The sequence below is a fragment of the Staurois parvus genome, unplaced genomic scaffold, assembly GCF_062004578.1.
Source record: "Staurois parvus isolate SC_StPar_1 unplaced genomic scaffold, SC_StPar_1.0 ptg000750l, whole genome shotgun sequence".
NCBI classification, from domain to species: domain Eukaryota; kingdom Metazoa; phylum Chordata; class Amphibia; order Anura; family Ranidae; genus Staurois; species Staurois parvus.
The window spans coordinates 2,564,896-2,581,604 of record NW_028318546.1 but is presented as its reverse complement, the minus strand read 5'-3'; the positions used below and the strand labels follow the sequence as shown (position 1 = coordinate 2,581,604).

Below are 16,709 nucleotides of genomic sequence, written 5' to 3'. Positions count from 1 at the left end.
GGGTTGGTGGCAATAAATTGCTGTGCATATAAATTGCTTTGGTCCACAATCAATCCATACAGATCTTCTGTGAAAAACAGCTCCAAAAATCAGGGGGAATATTTAAATTTGCTGTTTCCACCTGAATTCCAAGTTGGAGAGTGAATGGGGGAAGTACAGTAGCTGCAGAATTTGGGGGCTGCCAATCAGGATTTGCAAGCACATGCAGCAGGATACTATGGGCTCTACGAGCCTGTGTATGAGTTCTTGGTGGCTGTGGGACACTACTTGTGCTCGCCAACGCACCAGCTTGTACTGCATTTATGGGATTTGCCATGCCACCAAGTGATGCTGCAGTGCTGTTATGTAAAAGACCAGGATGTACTAGGCCGCTGGTGCTCGCCAGTTCACCAAAAGGTAGAGTGGTACTAGTACTGACACTCTGCTGCATATGAGAATTATCATGCACTTGTATCACATAAGCAACCTGGGAACAGGGTAGGGTACGCCTGACCTTAGCAGGGACCTCTACTCCATCATCTGAGCTATCTGTCAAGATGCCGCTGCTGTCTACAGGTTTGTATTTTGAAGCAGATTCTGTCAGTGAGGTGTCCCCTTCGCTCTCATCTGACATGGTCAGAATCCTGTAGGCCTCTTCACTAAAGTACCTTTCGTTGGACATTTTGGCCACTCAATTTATAGATACCTAGTGCGACTCACAGGAAAAAGAGCACCTGGCTGTCAGGTACTGCTTGAGCCGCTACAAAACAATTTTCCTGCAAGTGAAAACAGAGATCAGGCCTGATTCTGCGAACACTGCGGTTTTGTGTGCAATGTATAAAGTGACAATGATCTACTGATACTGCACTTGCTGGGGGAGAAGGGGGGGGGGTAAGTGTAGGGGCTAAACGCAGATACTGGCAGCTGGCAGGGCTGATCCTGCTAACGCTGCATTTTTGGGGACACTATACTTTTGTGAACACTGGTATAGTTTTGATCTGATCAAAGATATTGATCTGTTCAGACACTATACTAGCAATGGAGGTTTAGTGTGTATGTGAGCGTGTTTCTGGCAATCAAAGGGTGATGACTTGATGTAGTGGCAGGCAATCTGATGCTATCTGGGAGGGATGCTAACTGACGCTAACGCTATCTGAAGTCGCTGGTGACACTAATACAGTGATCAGTAAAATAATTTGTAAACTGTGCTAATGACACTGGTGACAGGGCAGTGAAAGGGTTAACTGGTGGCAATCAGGGGGTTAAATGTGACCTATCGGTGCTTTTACTGTAATTGTGTAGTGCTTTTATTCACCAAGGTGGATCTGCTTTCTTCTATCTCTGGAACGGAATGTGCCCAGGGAGAGAAGATTGCATAATTTCCTGTACCTGTGTAAATTTAAACAGAGGTACAGGAAGATCTGTGATAGGGCAGGGATTAACCAGCAGATTCACTGGCTTGAATCTGATGATCAGTCGGGCACCGAATCACTTCAGTGCTGGGTCAGTTGGCGCGCAATAACGGCGGGATCACGAATCACACACACACACATATATATATATACTGTATATATATGTGATTTTGCGCAGAGAGTCCGCCCTGTAGCAGCAATCCTGCTATAGGGTGAAGTTAAAGTGGTTAAGATATTATGTGTTTACTATCTTATCCCATTGTGTGCCTAATAGTTGTGCATTCCTATTGTTAAATGAGTCGCCTATTCTTTGTCTGTTGCCAAATCCTTCTGGAGGTGCCTAAATGATATCATTAGACTGATGTCAGCTTCACCTCATTTTCTAATCCGTGTGGGATGTTTATCATATTGTATAATATTTGCCGGCATTGCCTCTATTTCTGGAGTGTATAAAAACGGTATTTCTGTTCAATAAAGTATTTCCAGTTTTGACATCCAAGCCAGTCTTGTCTAGTCTTGGGTGCAATGTCTGGCTATAATACCTTGGTTCTGTGTCTCAGTGGCTAGGAAGAAGTTCTCTGACAGAGTCGTCCAATTGGGGTGACACGCGTTCTGTCATACTTTCTTAATGCCGAGGCCCAGTAGAAGAAAAAGATGGTAATTGCGATTTTTTTTTTATGTTGCACAATGTTTGCGTGACTGTTTATTAATTCTATATTTTCAGGAAAAAATACACTATCATGAATTTTAGTGCATACAAACACAATTTAACTCTTCTCTTTTTTTGTACAAAATGCTGCGGTGGTGTGCAGGCACATTGCGCTGAAAAAAAGTACTGCATAAACTACTTTTTTATCAGAACAGGGTGGTGAGAGGCAATCCAATTTTTTCAGTAAGGGCACCCTTGAAAATTCTGCACAATCTTGAAGTACCCCATTCTAAAGTGTAAAAGACTAAACTAATAGTTTTACATAATGCAGCAACATCCAGGCATGTAGGACACCAAACATTAAAGGTGATGCCCAAAGCAAACACACCTTTGCACACTGGTACTGACTAATGTTCCAATGTTTCTCTTCTCCCTCAGTTGCTCTCCCTCACTCAGCTAATGTGACCCAGTACTGATGGAGAGAGGCAGGGAGATGCAAACAAGGATGCTGTGCAGGGGCCCAATTTCCTCCATTGGTTGTTAGAATGCCAGCTGAAAAAGGTTGTAATCAGGGCTGCTTAGGCAGTACAGCCGGCCCTCTTGTACCGGGCCTGAGCCTCGTCCATTCTAAAGGGGGGCCCGGCACCTGCCGAGCAGGAGATCCAGCTGTACTTTCTTGTGACTCCTGTGGATCCACCTGCTTTCTACCTCCGGCTGCTCTGCAGGGGTATCAGTTCTACATACTTGCAAACTTTCTGGAGCATTGGGGACAGCTGCAAAGTCTCTGCTGGGTCCTGAAACTTGCCCTCCGATGTCATCTTGAGTGCCAGTCTAATCGGAGCAAAGAATCTCAGTTGCTGTATACAGCATCCACCTACGTACAGTAGCCAAGTGCATGACAGTGGTCCAGATGCTGTCCAATGATATTCTCCCCTGACTGGAGAGTGGGTCTAGAGCCCCTTGCACATCCTCATGTGCCTTGCTGCACTACTCTGCTATAACTCTTGTTTGTGAGTAGAACCATTGTAGTTTTTAATAAAGCCCTTTTCACTTGGTACACTGCACAATGGTCATTCACTGTATCCCCCCTTCCCATAGTATAGACTCACATGGAGTCCCTCTCCTGATTTGGATCTCTAGTGCTAGTAGATTTTACATATAGTTTATGGGCTACCCACTCTGTTAGTTTATTGCATGGTTCAGTGATTCCTTATGGTTTATTAACTGTGTCCTCAGCATTCTTAATTATCATCTGGAGATTTCATTTCTTCATACGTTTATCTAGCACCAGCTGAGATCCAAAACCCTTTCCTTTCTTGGAATGAGTGCTATATTTTGGGCATTATGTGACACTCTAATTTTCAGTTATCTTGAATGGCGTAATGCATCTGCTGGATGTGGTGAATGCAGGGCGGGGAGGGTTCTGGTGCTGGAGTAAAGCTGTAGAAAGTTCAGGATTCACAGGGAGGAGGAATGTGCCAGGAGTCAGCCTAAAACTGCAGGTAGACTATAGTTACCACTGCAGTGCTGGATCTAAGGGTCAGTGAATACACCTCTCCCTCCAGCTAACAGATATCTCTGCCCAGACATTTCTATGTATCTCTCCTAAGACCCCATTCACACTTTGCGTAGCAGGAACACGCGCTCCTGCTACTTTTTTTATGCACATGTGTGACAGACAGATCATAGTGGCTCTAGAACCTTTTCAGGCATGCAGCTTTACAGGTTTGCCACATCACAAAACTTGAGTCTGCTAACTACATTTGGGGTTCCATTAACAATTAATGGCACCGCAGTCACTATGTTCACAATGCAGCCACAGTGCATTTCTGAAATGTGCTGCAAAATGTGTGTTCCCTGTGCTTTTTCACACACATGAGAAAATGCAAAGTGTGAATGTAGCCTAAGGGCTCTTTCACATCAGCAGCTTAGCTGTGGATTTACCACTATGCCTGGCTGCACACCCAAACCCCTGGCTGCAATGGTTTACTTCACAGCTGAGGCATTTTCAATGCAACCTGAAAAGATAAGCCTTCAATGTATCCCATACAGTCAATGTGGAGGCTGAGTGTCTGTTCTCAGTTAAAAAATGTTTCAACTGTAGTGACATATTCTCTATGTTTAAAAAGGGATATCCAAAATGGATTTAATTTCCAGAACCCCTGATATCTTAGTGAACCCAAATTAATTGACAATAAAACTGGTGAATGATCTGATAACCCCCTAGATAGATATTTAACTTGAGGTGAAAAAGAAAGTACTAACTCATTTAAAAATGCAAAATCAATCTGTGATAATGATAAATGTGTATGCGAAAAACAAGAATATTAAGCCTCCGAGGGCTGGAAACACCTCCAAAGATCTATAAGCCTTGATCAAGAATATGATGGGCAAATAGGGTTTACTTCCTTGGGCCCATAGGTTGAAAATGCTTAAATAAATCTAACGTGGCATCCAAATTATTATTAAAATTTCCAACTATGAGTGGAACTAATGGATGACTTGTGGTAAATTGGAACAGGCACTTAAGCATGTCTACATTAAATGGGTGGGGTATATAAACATTTGCCAGTATATATAAAGTATATGTGAATCGCAATTGCATAATAAGAAAACATATCACTCAACACTTGCAAAACAGAAAGCTCAATCCCTGCTGAAACTAGTATACTCACTCCCCTGGAATCATTAGTGTACACGGAGTGATTTTGCATAGGGTACTTGCAAACAAATAACAGAAGGGTTATAATAGCTTAGCGTATTAAACATAGCTTTATGTTTAGTGGCATCATGCAGGCCTCTAACATTCCAAGATAATATAGTATTCCTATGAGAACTCAAAAAGAACAATATATAAAATATTCATTAAAGAGTGTGTAACTAATAATATTGGGTGCTTGTGTGGATCGCCAGGTTGACCTAAACATCAAGCCAGATAAATATTAGGGCCTCCTTATAATCTCTATACCTCTCCATCTACATTAGCAGTGAATTCTTATGCAAAAACAATTACTTTGGGGAAATTTTTTTTTTCGAAGACTATCAATACACTCTAAACATAAAAAAACACAATTTAAAACTGACAAAACACTCTACTCCACACATAACCCAACAGGTGAAAGGGAGACAATTCAAAGGCGACTAGCGCCAATGTGCTATATTTTGTAGCCATAAAGGCTAACCTAAACAGTTCCAATCAGTCCTCTGGCATATCCATGCTAATAATGTTTAGAAGCCTTCGATCAAAATTGGAAAAAAACATTAATTAAACCCTTCATCATCCGGAAATATGCCTAAGCCGCTGTTCAGTGCGATCTAACTAGTCTGTTGCTGCAGCTGGAGATTCAAAATAATGTGTGTTTCCATCAACCACAACACGCAATTTTGCTGGGTATAACATTGCATAGGACACATTCACTTCTCTCAGTTGGCGTTTTACCTCCACATACTTAGCCTGCCTACGTTGTACTTCCACTAAAAATTCAGGAAAAATTGATACTTTTGTAGCCTGCATTTCTAATCCAGGTTTTAGTAGCCATTTGCAGGGTAGTATCTTTGTCCTTAAAATGCAGAAGTTTAAGTATGACCCCTGGTTCACATATCTGCATTCCTGCGGTCTGCGTTTTGTGCAGACATGAGAGCCCATTCATTTGAATGGATTCCCATGCCCCGGGACACGCAGGGAAGTCCCTGCACGTCTTCTGAAAATGCAGCCAGCACGGGAACCTTGGTTCCCAGTACGGTTGCGATTTCCAGTGCGGGCTGCATGCCATTAGAATTAATGGCACTCGCCCGCTGGTCCGCATTCTTCTGAGAGAAGTTCTCTCAGTATTTTTCGGTAGAAGGCGCTCATAGAGTGCCATTTCATGCCCCACCACCAGGGGATCCTTCAAGACCATTTAGGCTAGGATCGCATACTGTATGTGCGGGTGGTGCCTCTGCGGATCCGCACAAAAATCCGTGCAGCTGCACCACCCGCACATACAGTATGCGATCCTAGCCTAAATGGTCTTGAAGGATCCCCTGGTGGTGGGGCATGAAATGGCACTCTATGAGCGCCTTCTACCGAAAAATACTGAGAGAACTTCTCTTTACCAAACATAGCCACAAGCCAGGCCTCCATAAACTCTGTAAGTTTATTTCCCAATGCCTTTTCCGTTATACATACTATACACAGGTTATTCTGCTGCAAACAGTTTTCTATATGGGCAGCTGACTGAAGTTTTAGTACTAATTATTCTGGTGTCTTGTTTAAAAGGGGCTAAGTCATCTTCCAGGGTACTTATTCTATCCTCAAGTGCTGTTGCCCTAACTCAATTTTTGTAAGTCCTGGCGGATATAGAGTATTCACTCTCTCATACCCCTTACTTCAGCCATTAATTTAGCCAATGATGCCCCGAATGTATGCACTGCTGTTAAATGTGCTTTAAAGTGGGCTCAGGATTATCCGCTTCAACAGCACCAAGCATGCTCGTTATCACCTGCTGCTCTGTACTAAATATGTTGGCTGAGGCAGAGGATCCCATAAGAGATAGATGATGAGATGAACTGAGTCCTCTATTACAGGCTTCTGGGGCACTGAAGGGGTCACTGGAGCTGATACGGGAGGCAAGGTTTTCTCCTTAGTAAGTGTGTGAGCATATTTGCTCAGTTTAGCAGCAGCTTTCCTTTGCTTATCTCTCCCCTGTCTCTGCTGGGACTGCATAGTGCCTTGCTGTGAGAGCCGGCTGCTGCTTCTCCCCCCCTCCTGGTTGCCATCAGTGCTCTCTGGGACAATGGTGGGGGAAGCCGTTTATCACACTACTCAAGGCTCTCTAATGCTGGCTTATATACAGAGGGCTCTGGTGGGCTTCCTACATCGGATAGCAAACAGGATCCCACACAGAGCTGCCGAGCACTTCCACTCACTAAGCTCTTCAGACAGGTACTTTTTAAACTGTTACTAAACCCACAATAGTAAAATCAGCCTCTATATGCAGTAACGCATGTTTGTTATACTCACTGTGGAACCTAAGGGGTTAATCCTCTGCATTGTGTAAAAAGGCTGTTTGATCCTGACTTCTCTGATCCTCCTCTTGCTCAAATGTTCATGCTGATAAGACCCATAGCCCTTCTGCACATGCTCAGTTTAGTGTGTATTGCTAGAGTGTTTTTTTTTTTTCTCTTGGGAGAGTGCATGTGATCAGCACAGGGCCAATCAGCAATGTCCAGACAGAGAGTCAGAGGTTTTACATCCTCCTAGAACAGAAAGAAAACTCCTCCTACAAGCTTTAACCTCCCTGGCGGTATTTCCGAGTGTAGCTCGGGGTTAATTATCAGTGCCAAAAGCGGTAACCCCCGAGCTACACTTAGGATTACCCTGCAGCATTACTCTGGGATCCCTGTTTCACTTACCTTGTCCTGCGCTCCCGCGATGTCCCCACTGCAGTGTCCCGGCCATCTCCTCCGGCCAATGCCGGCATCCATATTCTGGGTTCTGGTCCCTGCGAGCGTCGGGATGTACGGGACATACGGGGGACAGAACGGCGGGAAATTCAAAAATTTTAAAAAGTGACATTCATGAAATACACTAAAATCACATAGTAAAACATTAATGTATCAAACCATTTCACATACATTTTGTCCCTAGTGCTTTGTCCTGTGTCCTGCCTGCATTTTTACTGTTCTTTCTGCCTGGAAACTTAGAAAAGTCCATGGTGTCCAAAAAGCGTCCCTTTATGTCAAAAGCAGTTATAGGCCAGCTAGAGAACAGCGATAGTAAATCAGAACCACTTGCAGAATTGAGTGATAATGATTCATGGAGAAATTCGTCATCAGACACTGAAAACGATTTTGCGACTTTGCTCAGCGATGTGCAAACTTGGCGCTATATTTCTAATGTCAGTGTTTTTGGTTTGATTATATTATTGAATTACGTTTATTATTATTATATTATTATTTTTTATGATTATTTATTATATTGTAATTTATGATTTCGTGTTTCAAATTTTATCATACCCGGGATGTTTACTAGACTCTTGTTCGGACAGATTTCAGTGAGTTATTCCTAAAAACTACAGGCCTACAATAAAAAAAAATACATATTTCAATGCAAAAAAATTTACCGCTTTGAGCACAGAAATATTGACATAATCAGACTGCTAGGGAGGTTAACCAGTGCTCAGCTGAAGTCACAAGACTGCTCTACAGTAACTGCTGATGAGAAAGGGTATTTAGCACTTTACATTTACTAAAATAATTGCATTTCCATGTTCTGCGTACTGTGTGAGATCAGATATAGTGGATGCAGGGTCCTGGGTTTAGTGCTTGCCCAGCCATGTGCCAGAACCAGAGTGCTCCAAGTGACTGCAATAAGCCTTGTACTGATGCTTGTGAATGTGATAATGGCTTTGCGCTCAGTGGATACACTTGTGTTCCTGTCAATGAATGTGGATGTCCTAATGATGGCCAATACTGTCAGGTAAGTAAAGCCACGTTATTTTATTTACTAACGGTTACCATGTGATTTTATTTTTATATGTGGTCGCATTAGAAAATGAAAACATTATAATTGTGTTTGTGACATTCCTACTGATTTCTCATATGCTGACAGCCAATGTTTTTATTAACTACTTCCATACTGGGCACTTTCACCTCCTTCCTGCCCAGGCCAATTTTCAACTTTCAGATCTGTTGCACTTTGAATGACAATTGTGCTGTCATGCAACACTGTACTCGTATGAAATTTTTATCATATTTTTTTTCACAAATAGAGCTTTCTTTTGGTGGTATTTAATCGCCACTTGGTTTTAAATTTTGTGCACTATAAACGAAAAAAGAGCAAATATTTTGAAAAAAAAAAGGTTTTCTTAGTCTCTAGTATAAAATTTTGCAAACAGGTATTTTTTCTCCTTCACTGATGTGTGTTGATGAGGCTACACTGATAGGCAGCACTGATGAGCACTAATAGGTAGCACTGATGGATACTGATGAGACAGCACTTAGAGGCAGCATTGATGAAGTGGCACTGATGAGGCAACACTGATGGGCACTGATGAGACGTCACTGATAAACTGCACTGATGAGGCAACACTGCTGGACATTGATGAGGAGGCACTGATGCTGCTGCATTGATATGCAGCACTGATGGGCACTGATAGGCAGCACTGAAGGGCACTGACTGGCGGTACAGACTGACAGCACTGACCTTCGGCACTGCTGGGCACTGATGGGTGGAACTGCTGGGCAGCACTGATGGGTGGCACTGATGGGCAGCACTGATGGGCATCACTATTGAGCACTTTTGGGGTTGCACTGATAATCAGAGCAGTGATAATCAGTGCCCTGATTATCAGTGCAGATGTCTCCTGTGAGAGTTTCAGGTTATCGGCAGTACTTTGCTGTGACAGTGTGAGGAAAGTTCTGCCATTAACCGGCAACTGTATTTACTTTGTGATCAGCTGTGTCACTGGGCACAGCTGATCATGTGGTAAAAGACTGCTGTGATTGGCCTTTTACTATGTCACATGATTAGCTGTGTCTTTTGGACACAGAGATCACAGACAGGGCCAGGTGCGCACTGCTGGGGGTGTGGGGGGGGGGGCGCGTTCTGGAAGGATGTCATATGATGTCCTCCCAGAACTGGAGAACCATGCTACAGCCATCATTCGGCTATACCATGTTTGTAAAGTGATTAATGAGACATTATGGGTTTATTAGTTTGTGCTCCATTAGCTTTTTCCTTGGTCAAGCAGCAAAGGAAAGCGACAGCTAAAACTGGAAGTGACATAGTACACATTGCTTTTGGGTTCTTACTAGCAAATGGAATTTCACTGATTTATCTCCTTTCTATCTGGTGATACTCACCATGCAGTGATATATGCTGGAGGGGGTTCTTGCCATTCCTGTTACACATTTAGAAGACAAGCAAAGCACATTAATCCATTGCTGCACAATTTATTAATCTATTATGCATTTTCTTATTTTAATTTTACAGAAAAAAGAGATATTCTGGAAAGGAAACTGTGACAGTCGCTGTACATGTCAAGGAAACAATCATGTGAGCTGTACAACTCAGACTTGTAATCCTGAAGAAGTTTGCAAAGTACAAAATGGAATCAAGGCTTGTTTCCTTGCTGATACCTCCATCTGCCATATCTATGGTGATCCACACTATGTAACATTTGATGGCAAGTTATACCATTTCCAAGGAGCCTGTAATTATACAGCTGTGGAGACCTGTGGAAACACAAATGTGTACTTCTCAATCACTACAAAAAATGAGCATAGAGGAAGCTTAACCTGGACAGCTATAAACTCAGTTGGTGTCAGCTTCAATGACCTTTACATCATTCTGGGCAACAATAAAGTGACCGAGGTAATTTATAAAAATCAGAAAAATGCACTCACATTATTATTTTTGTTTCTGGTGATTATTTGCTGCATCTAGTTTTTTTTCTCTATCTTTAGATTAATGGACTCATTGTATCACTGCCTATGAACCCAGCACCTGGAATCCTAATACGTTTAAGTGGATCCTTTGTTGTTGTGCAGACTGACTTTGGTCTTGAGGTTAAGTTTAGTGGTGACCATGAACTCTTTGTTAAAGTAAATGAGAACTTCAAAGGAAAACTGTGTGGACTCTGTGGCACTTATAATGGTAACCAACAAGATGATTTCCTGACACCTGAAGGTTTACTTGCTCCCACATCCAATGACTTTGGAAACAGCTGGCGTGTTCCTGATGACAATTGGATGTAAGTACAAATAAAAAAGTTACCTTTTATTTATTAAGGAGAAGCATACATTCCGAGTGCACTGTTCAAATTGTCTTATTGTATCATCATGATTTTAATCCCTCGATACAAAAAACAAATCCTGCTGATATTCCTGATGGAATGTAATCATAAAAGAAGCATTGAATCATGCAATTATTTGCCTCTTTAGATGTGAGGATGACATTGTTGATCCTTCGCCATGTGATCCCGCTGAAGAGATGAAATATGAAGATGAATGTAATCTAATATTATCAAGCAATGGACCTTTCAAGGACTGTCACCCCCACATTCTTCCTCAGATATATTTTGAGAACTGTGTGTATGACTTGTGTGCAACTGGAGGAAATGAAGACCAGTTCTGCAATGCTTTAGAGGCCTATGCTGCCGCTTGTGAAAATATTGGTATCAGCATTGCCAACTGGAGAGAGAACACCATCTGCCGTAAGTGAAAACAACCTGTTTTTTAAATAATTTCAAATATATTCAATACCAAATAGTTTTTTTTTAAATAACAGGAATTACATCAACCACGACAACCATTAGTCCAATCGTACCGTGTAAATTATTTTCACATCTATTTTAAAAGATACCTGATACCTGACTGTACCAATAGGCTTTTATCGCTTAGGTAATATGCAGAACATGGCAACCCTGTAAATCAGGTCTTAAGTACCATACCGGATGTCAAGAATGAAAGAGATTGTATGTGTGACGTTTGTGGAAATAGGGTAATAAAATTATTTCTAGTGGCCATACACCAGTAATATTTTGTTTAATAAAAATTGTCTTCGAAGTGTTCGTGTTTCTAATGGTTAGCTGGGTCAAAGCAAAGTTTGTTTTTGACCATGATGGTACAATTTAAAGGAGAAGGAAAAAACAAAATGATAACTGCAAATGTGGTTTTCATTTTGGAAAAATAATACATATTGTAATGAACATTATCTAGGCACAAAATAAAACTGTTTAATAAGTCTAGGATTCCATTCAAGTAATTAATGAGTTGAAGTTTATTTAAAACTACTGATAACTGGGACACATAAAGACATGAGTTGTCCATGGTCCTAAAAAAAAATTCACCGAGCTGCAGATAGAATATATTCATAGCACATACAAATGTGTATATTGTATATAAGCTGTATATGTCCCATAAAGTAGCCCATAAAGCAGGGGTAGGAAACCTTTCAGACGTTGAGATCTACCTGGACAACATAGAGGAAATCAAAGATTCCTGTGGTAAGGGGGAGCATCTTTAAAAAAAAAAAAAAAACTACCAAGACCCCGATAAAAACACAGCATAGTGTCCTGTGCCCCCAACTCACAGTATTGTCCTCCTCTCTTCTTCACATCATCTCCCATAGTAGTGTTCTTTGTACCCCCCCACAGTAGTTTCCCTTCCTCCCAGTAGTGTCCTCTGTCCCCTCCCACACTGTAGTGTCTTTTGCCTCCCCATAGCAGTTACCTGTCTCCTTCACATCACCCCCCACTATACTGTCCTTTGCACCCCCCTCCACCCCACAGTAGGGTCCTCTGCCCCTCCCCTTATAGCAGTGTCCTGTGCGCCCTTCAACCATTCTCCAACTGTAGTGTTCTCTGTCCCCCCCCCCTGAATGTAGTGTCCTCTGTCACCTTTACACCCCTCCCCCATAGTGTTATCTACCCCTAATTCAGTGTCCTCTGTCCCTTTCACAAACCACCACTGTAGTGTCCTCTGTCCCCTTCACACAATGCACCCCACTGTAGTGTCCTCTGTCCCCCAATGTAGTGTCTACTGTCCCCTTACACCCCCACCCCCCCCCACTGTAGTGTCCTCTGTCCCCCCCAACGCAGTGTCCTCTGTCCTCTTTACATCCCCCCCACTGTAGTGTTTTCTGTCCCCTTTGGGCCCCCCGTAGTGTCCTCTGCCCCCCCTGTACAGTGTCCCCTGTCTGCTTCACATGTCCTCTGTCCTCTTCATACCAGTGTGTAGGTAGCACTCTCATACCTTACACTGGTGTTATTTGTATTATTTTTTTACCAAAAATATGTAGCAGAATACATTTTGGCCTAAATTTATGAAGAAAAATAATATTTTTTTATAGCAGAAAGTAAAAAATATTGTTTTGTTTTTTTTTAAATTTCAGTCTTCTTTCATTTATAGCACAAAAAATAAAAAATCTAGAGGTGATCAAATACCACCAAAAGAAAGCTCTGTTTGTGGGACGAAGATTATATACATTTAATTTATGTACAGCTTTGTATGAGTGCACAATTGTCAGTTAAAGTAACTCAGCGCAGTATAGCAAAAAATGGCCTGGTCATGAAGAGGAGTACATCTTCCGGAGCTCAAGTGGTTAATACTAGCTTCTTTGTCTAAAATGTGACCTGCGCTGACTTCTGAAAAAACATAAAGCATTCTTCTTTTATTTAATCTAGTTACACTTAATATAATTGGTATCCTCAAGGAAGTACCCATGATCTCATTCTGGTAGATAAGCTGATACCTCCTCTTAGAAGTAGAGCTGTCAGTTCTCAAAGGTGCTAGAGTAAGCTTAAATAGTTATTTATTTCTCACTCATGGGCGATTCCTGGTGTCATCCAATCAAAATGCTAACAAAACCCTCAAAAGGTACACTCAAAAAAAAAAAATAAGATCGTCAAGCGTCATTACAGTTAGTGTAATTGATTATATGTACTGTATAATGAAAAAGTACAGTTTATTTTATTTTCCTTGCATGTGATTAGGTATACTCTGCAAAGTGATTTTTTACCACATCCACTAAGCTAAAGGAAAATTCCCTTGAAAAGTAAATAGCCTACATGACTTTTGTAAATCAACCCCATAGTTTCCTTCTAACTGACCTGAATAGCACAAGTATTCAACTTAGTAGTTTAGCTTTAGTTTTGTTAGCAAAAAAATTACTCTTATAGCAGCAGAACATAATGTTCCTACTATACTTCTACCATAAAAAGAAGATTAAAATTACGATAGTAGGTCAAATGTATGTTAAAATGTGCTGATTTTTACTGTATTAAGCACCCTTTTAGGACAGCCTCTATGTCTATGGCAACAACAATTAAAATTAGTAGCAGGTACTGTAGATGGAAAGGTAAAAGGTGGGCTGTTGTATAACTTAAGCTTCTTTAAGTTCAATGTACAGTACATGCCTGTATTTTCAGCAATGTTGTTGTAATGAGACCAGAGTAATACAGGTGGTTTTTTTTCCTAATATATTTACCTAAGCTACACTGCAGTTGTGGTTGATTCTACAATGGCTTTAGCTTTACATTCCCCTTCTCTTTTTTTTTAGAAACATTCTCAACTACTTCTACGACAACTACCACAAGATCTATTACTCCAGGCCCACTGCCACCAGGTAAACCAATTCACTGGAAATCATTTTATAAAATACATGGTATGTTTTACAATCTGTTATGTTTTAAAGTATGTATCTTCATAAAGACATGAAGAGCATACATGTGTCTCACAAAACTGTTCTGATCTTAAAAAAAAAATGCAAATGAGTGCAGTTGTTTTGGTAGAAGAGGCAAACTGCACAATGTCTACAGTTACAGAGAGGACTTTATACACTCATCTACTGCTTGCTTAGAATATGTAAATATTTCAAAGTCCATAACCTTGTAATTAGGTCATTCTAAATTTAAGGTTCTAGCATATGCAGATCATTTGCCTTTAACCATTGCACAGTTAGAGAGACAGCCCCACACCCCAAGTTTTTAATCTAAAATATAGAAAAAATATATGTTCAAGTCAGACATTTTAGGGATAATTGTGTCTAAGGAAACAAAAAGTAATGTTAAAGATCAATTTCATTCTGACTGGAAGATGGATTGTCCAGTTTCAATGGTAGTGAGCCCTTGTAGATCATTGATTTGGGGTTCCCCAGAGTGGGGAGTCTAAGCCCCAGCCTGCTTCTTCACCAGGGCCCCTGATAGTGGGGATGGACTTGCAGCAAGCCAGGTTGTGCCCCCCAGGTACACCCAGCTGAGAATGCGGAGACAGCTCACATGAGTACTATAGCAGGAGACAACAGGAAATCCTGTAGACAAGCCAAGGTGATGACAAGTGGAAAACAAGCACAGTTGGTGGACGAAGCTGGGCTCGGTAGTCAGACCCAGGATACAGGAGTAGCAACAAACGGGAGCTCGGAGAACTAAGAAGTTGCTCAGGAAAAGTGGGCTAGACTGAGCATGTCTTATATAGACAAGCAAACTAGGAGGTGGACCAGGAAGCGATGGAATAGCAGGCAATGCCCATAGGTGAGCACAGACAAACCACACATGTGAAAGGAATCGGGGTAGGCAAAGCACTGCAGCAAGGAGGTAAGAATATAGAAAATTCAGGCTAACTTGTGACATGGACTATATTTTTTACTTGGGGCTCATTTACAAAAACCTTGTTTGAAATAAATTATGTTGAAGCTCTAATTTTACTTCCAACATTATGGGTGACTGGAGAAGAGCATCCAAAAAAGTGTCACTTGATGAATTTTATAGTTGTTTATCGAAGATAAAAGTAAGAAAATAGTGCCCATGTACAGTATATACTAGCCCTGAAAAAGGGAGGGCAATTCCTCAGAAACACATTGGCTCTACTTGTTTACTTTTATCTTCAGTAAACAATTATAAAATTAAACAAATGAGAGTTTTTTTTTGGACATTGGGCGTTCTCTCCAGTTACCCAAGTGGTCCCTGCAGTAACGCCTCCATGTCGCTATCAGAGCGGTAGCAGCCCTAGACCCTAATGGAGTCTACTACCCACTACTTACAATTGGGATATAACCAATTGCAAGAAATTTCCTCTATACCCTCCTCATAGTAACTTTCAGCTACGCAACCCTCAGCGGCAGCAGTCCAGCGCTGTCTTTCACCCAAAGTTGATTACAACATTGTGAGTTGCAATAATCAATATGATGCTTCTTTTAAAAGTGTTGTTTTTATTCTAAATGTATCTATTAATATGTCTGCTTTTTCCTATAAGAATTGAAAGAAGAAATTGTTTTTTTAATGGAAAAAAAAAGATTGTTTATGATATTTTAGCTAGAGTGTAAGGAATGCAGAAATTACAAATTTGAATAGATGTTATTGCAGTCTAGGCATCATAATAATTATTATCGAATGACATGCTTTGAAAACTAAAAACCATTGGGTGAATATTTGAAAGACTGTCTTGGATATAGAAACAATATATGTACAGTATGTAGCCATGGACATGAGGAACATGACGTGCTTGTGGATTGTAGTGGACCTCGATGTTTGTGTAAATCCCAAAATATATATTTTTCAATGCTGGTGTTTTTTTCAACTATATGTTTTTACTTGATGTATAAATAAACTTTATCATTTTATCTATACAGTGTTCTTTATTATATATCTATACTGTATGTTCCTAAAAAAACTCCATGGCTATATACTGTACATATATTGTTTATATGTTGAATTTAGGGCCTAGTTCATATAGCACACAGTATCTCGGTTGGTTGATTTATTTGTATTGATATAGAGACTCTGTTTTCATAGAACATTCCGTTAGAGTAAAAAAGTATGTTAGAGTAAAAAAGAATAACATGGTAAATGGTCTAATTATAAAACCTACATACAAAGTTTTGTGATGTTACCTAAAACTCAAATTATTTTAGATACATGGTCACTTTCTCCTTAACAGTTTGAGGTGTGTTTTTCTTTCTTTTTTTATGCACTTATTTGTTTGTAGAAAAAGTACGTTTCTTTTTTGGTATGGTATTTGTAGTTTTTTTATTTAGAGGGCCAGCCTTAATAACTCAATTTGGTTTTACTTCCTGCTGACCTATTTATCTCACTGAACTGGTCTGTCTGACTGATAAGAATAGATTCTTTACAGTCTTTAAAGATATCAAATATCCACTATGCATCTGTTAGGAAGAGAATATGTTATCT

The 16,709-nt window shown here is 40.7% G+C and overlaps 1 protein-coding gene across 1 annotated transcript in view; it reads left to right on the top strand.

Annotated features, from left to right (window-relative positions):
• LOC149445026 (IgGFc-binding protein-like) overlaps nucleotides 1-11,245 on the top strand; it is a 136,621-nt gene extending 125,376 nt beyond the window's left edge. The window contains exons 16-18 of the mRNA XM_089654295.1: nucleotides 10,016-10,396; nucleotides 10,489-10,775; nucleotides 10,966-11,245. Of these exons, the coding sequence (XP_089510421.1) occupies nucleotides 10,016-10,396; nucleotides 10,489-10,775; nucleotides 10,966-11,245 (948 nt within the window). The remainder of the gene's footprint in view (nucleotides 1-10,015; nucleotides 10,397-10,488; nucleotides 10,776-10,965) is intronic.
• The last annotated feature ends 5,464 nt before the right edge of the window (nucleotides 11,246-16,709 follow it).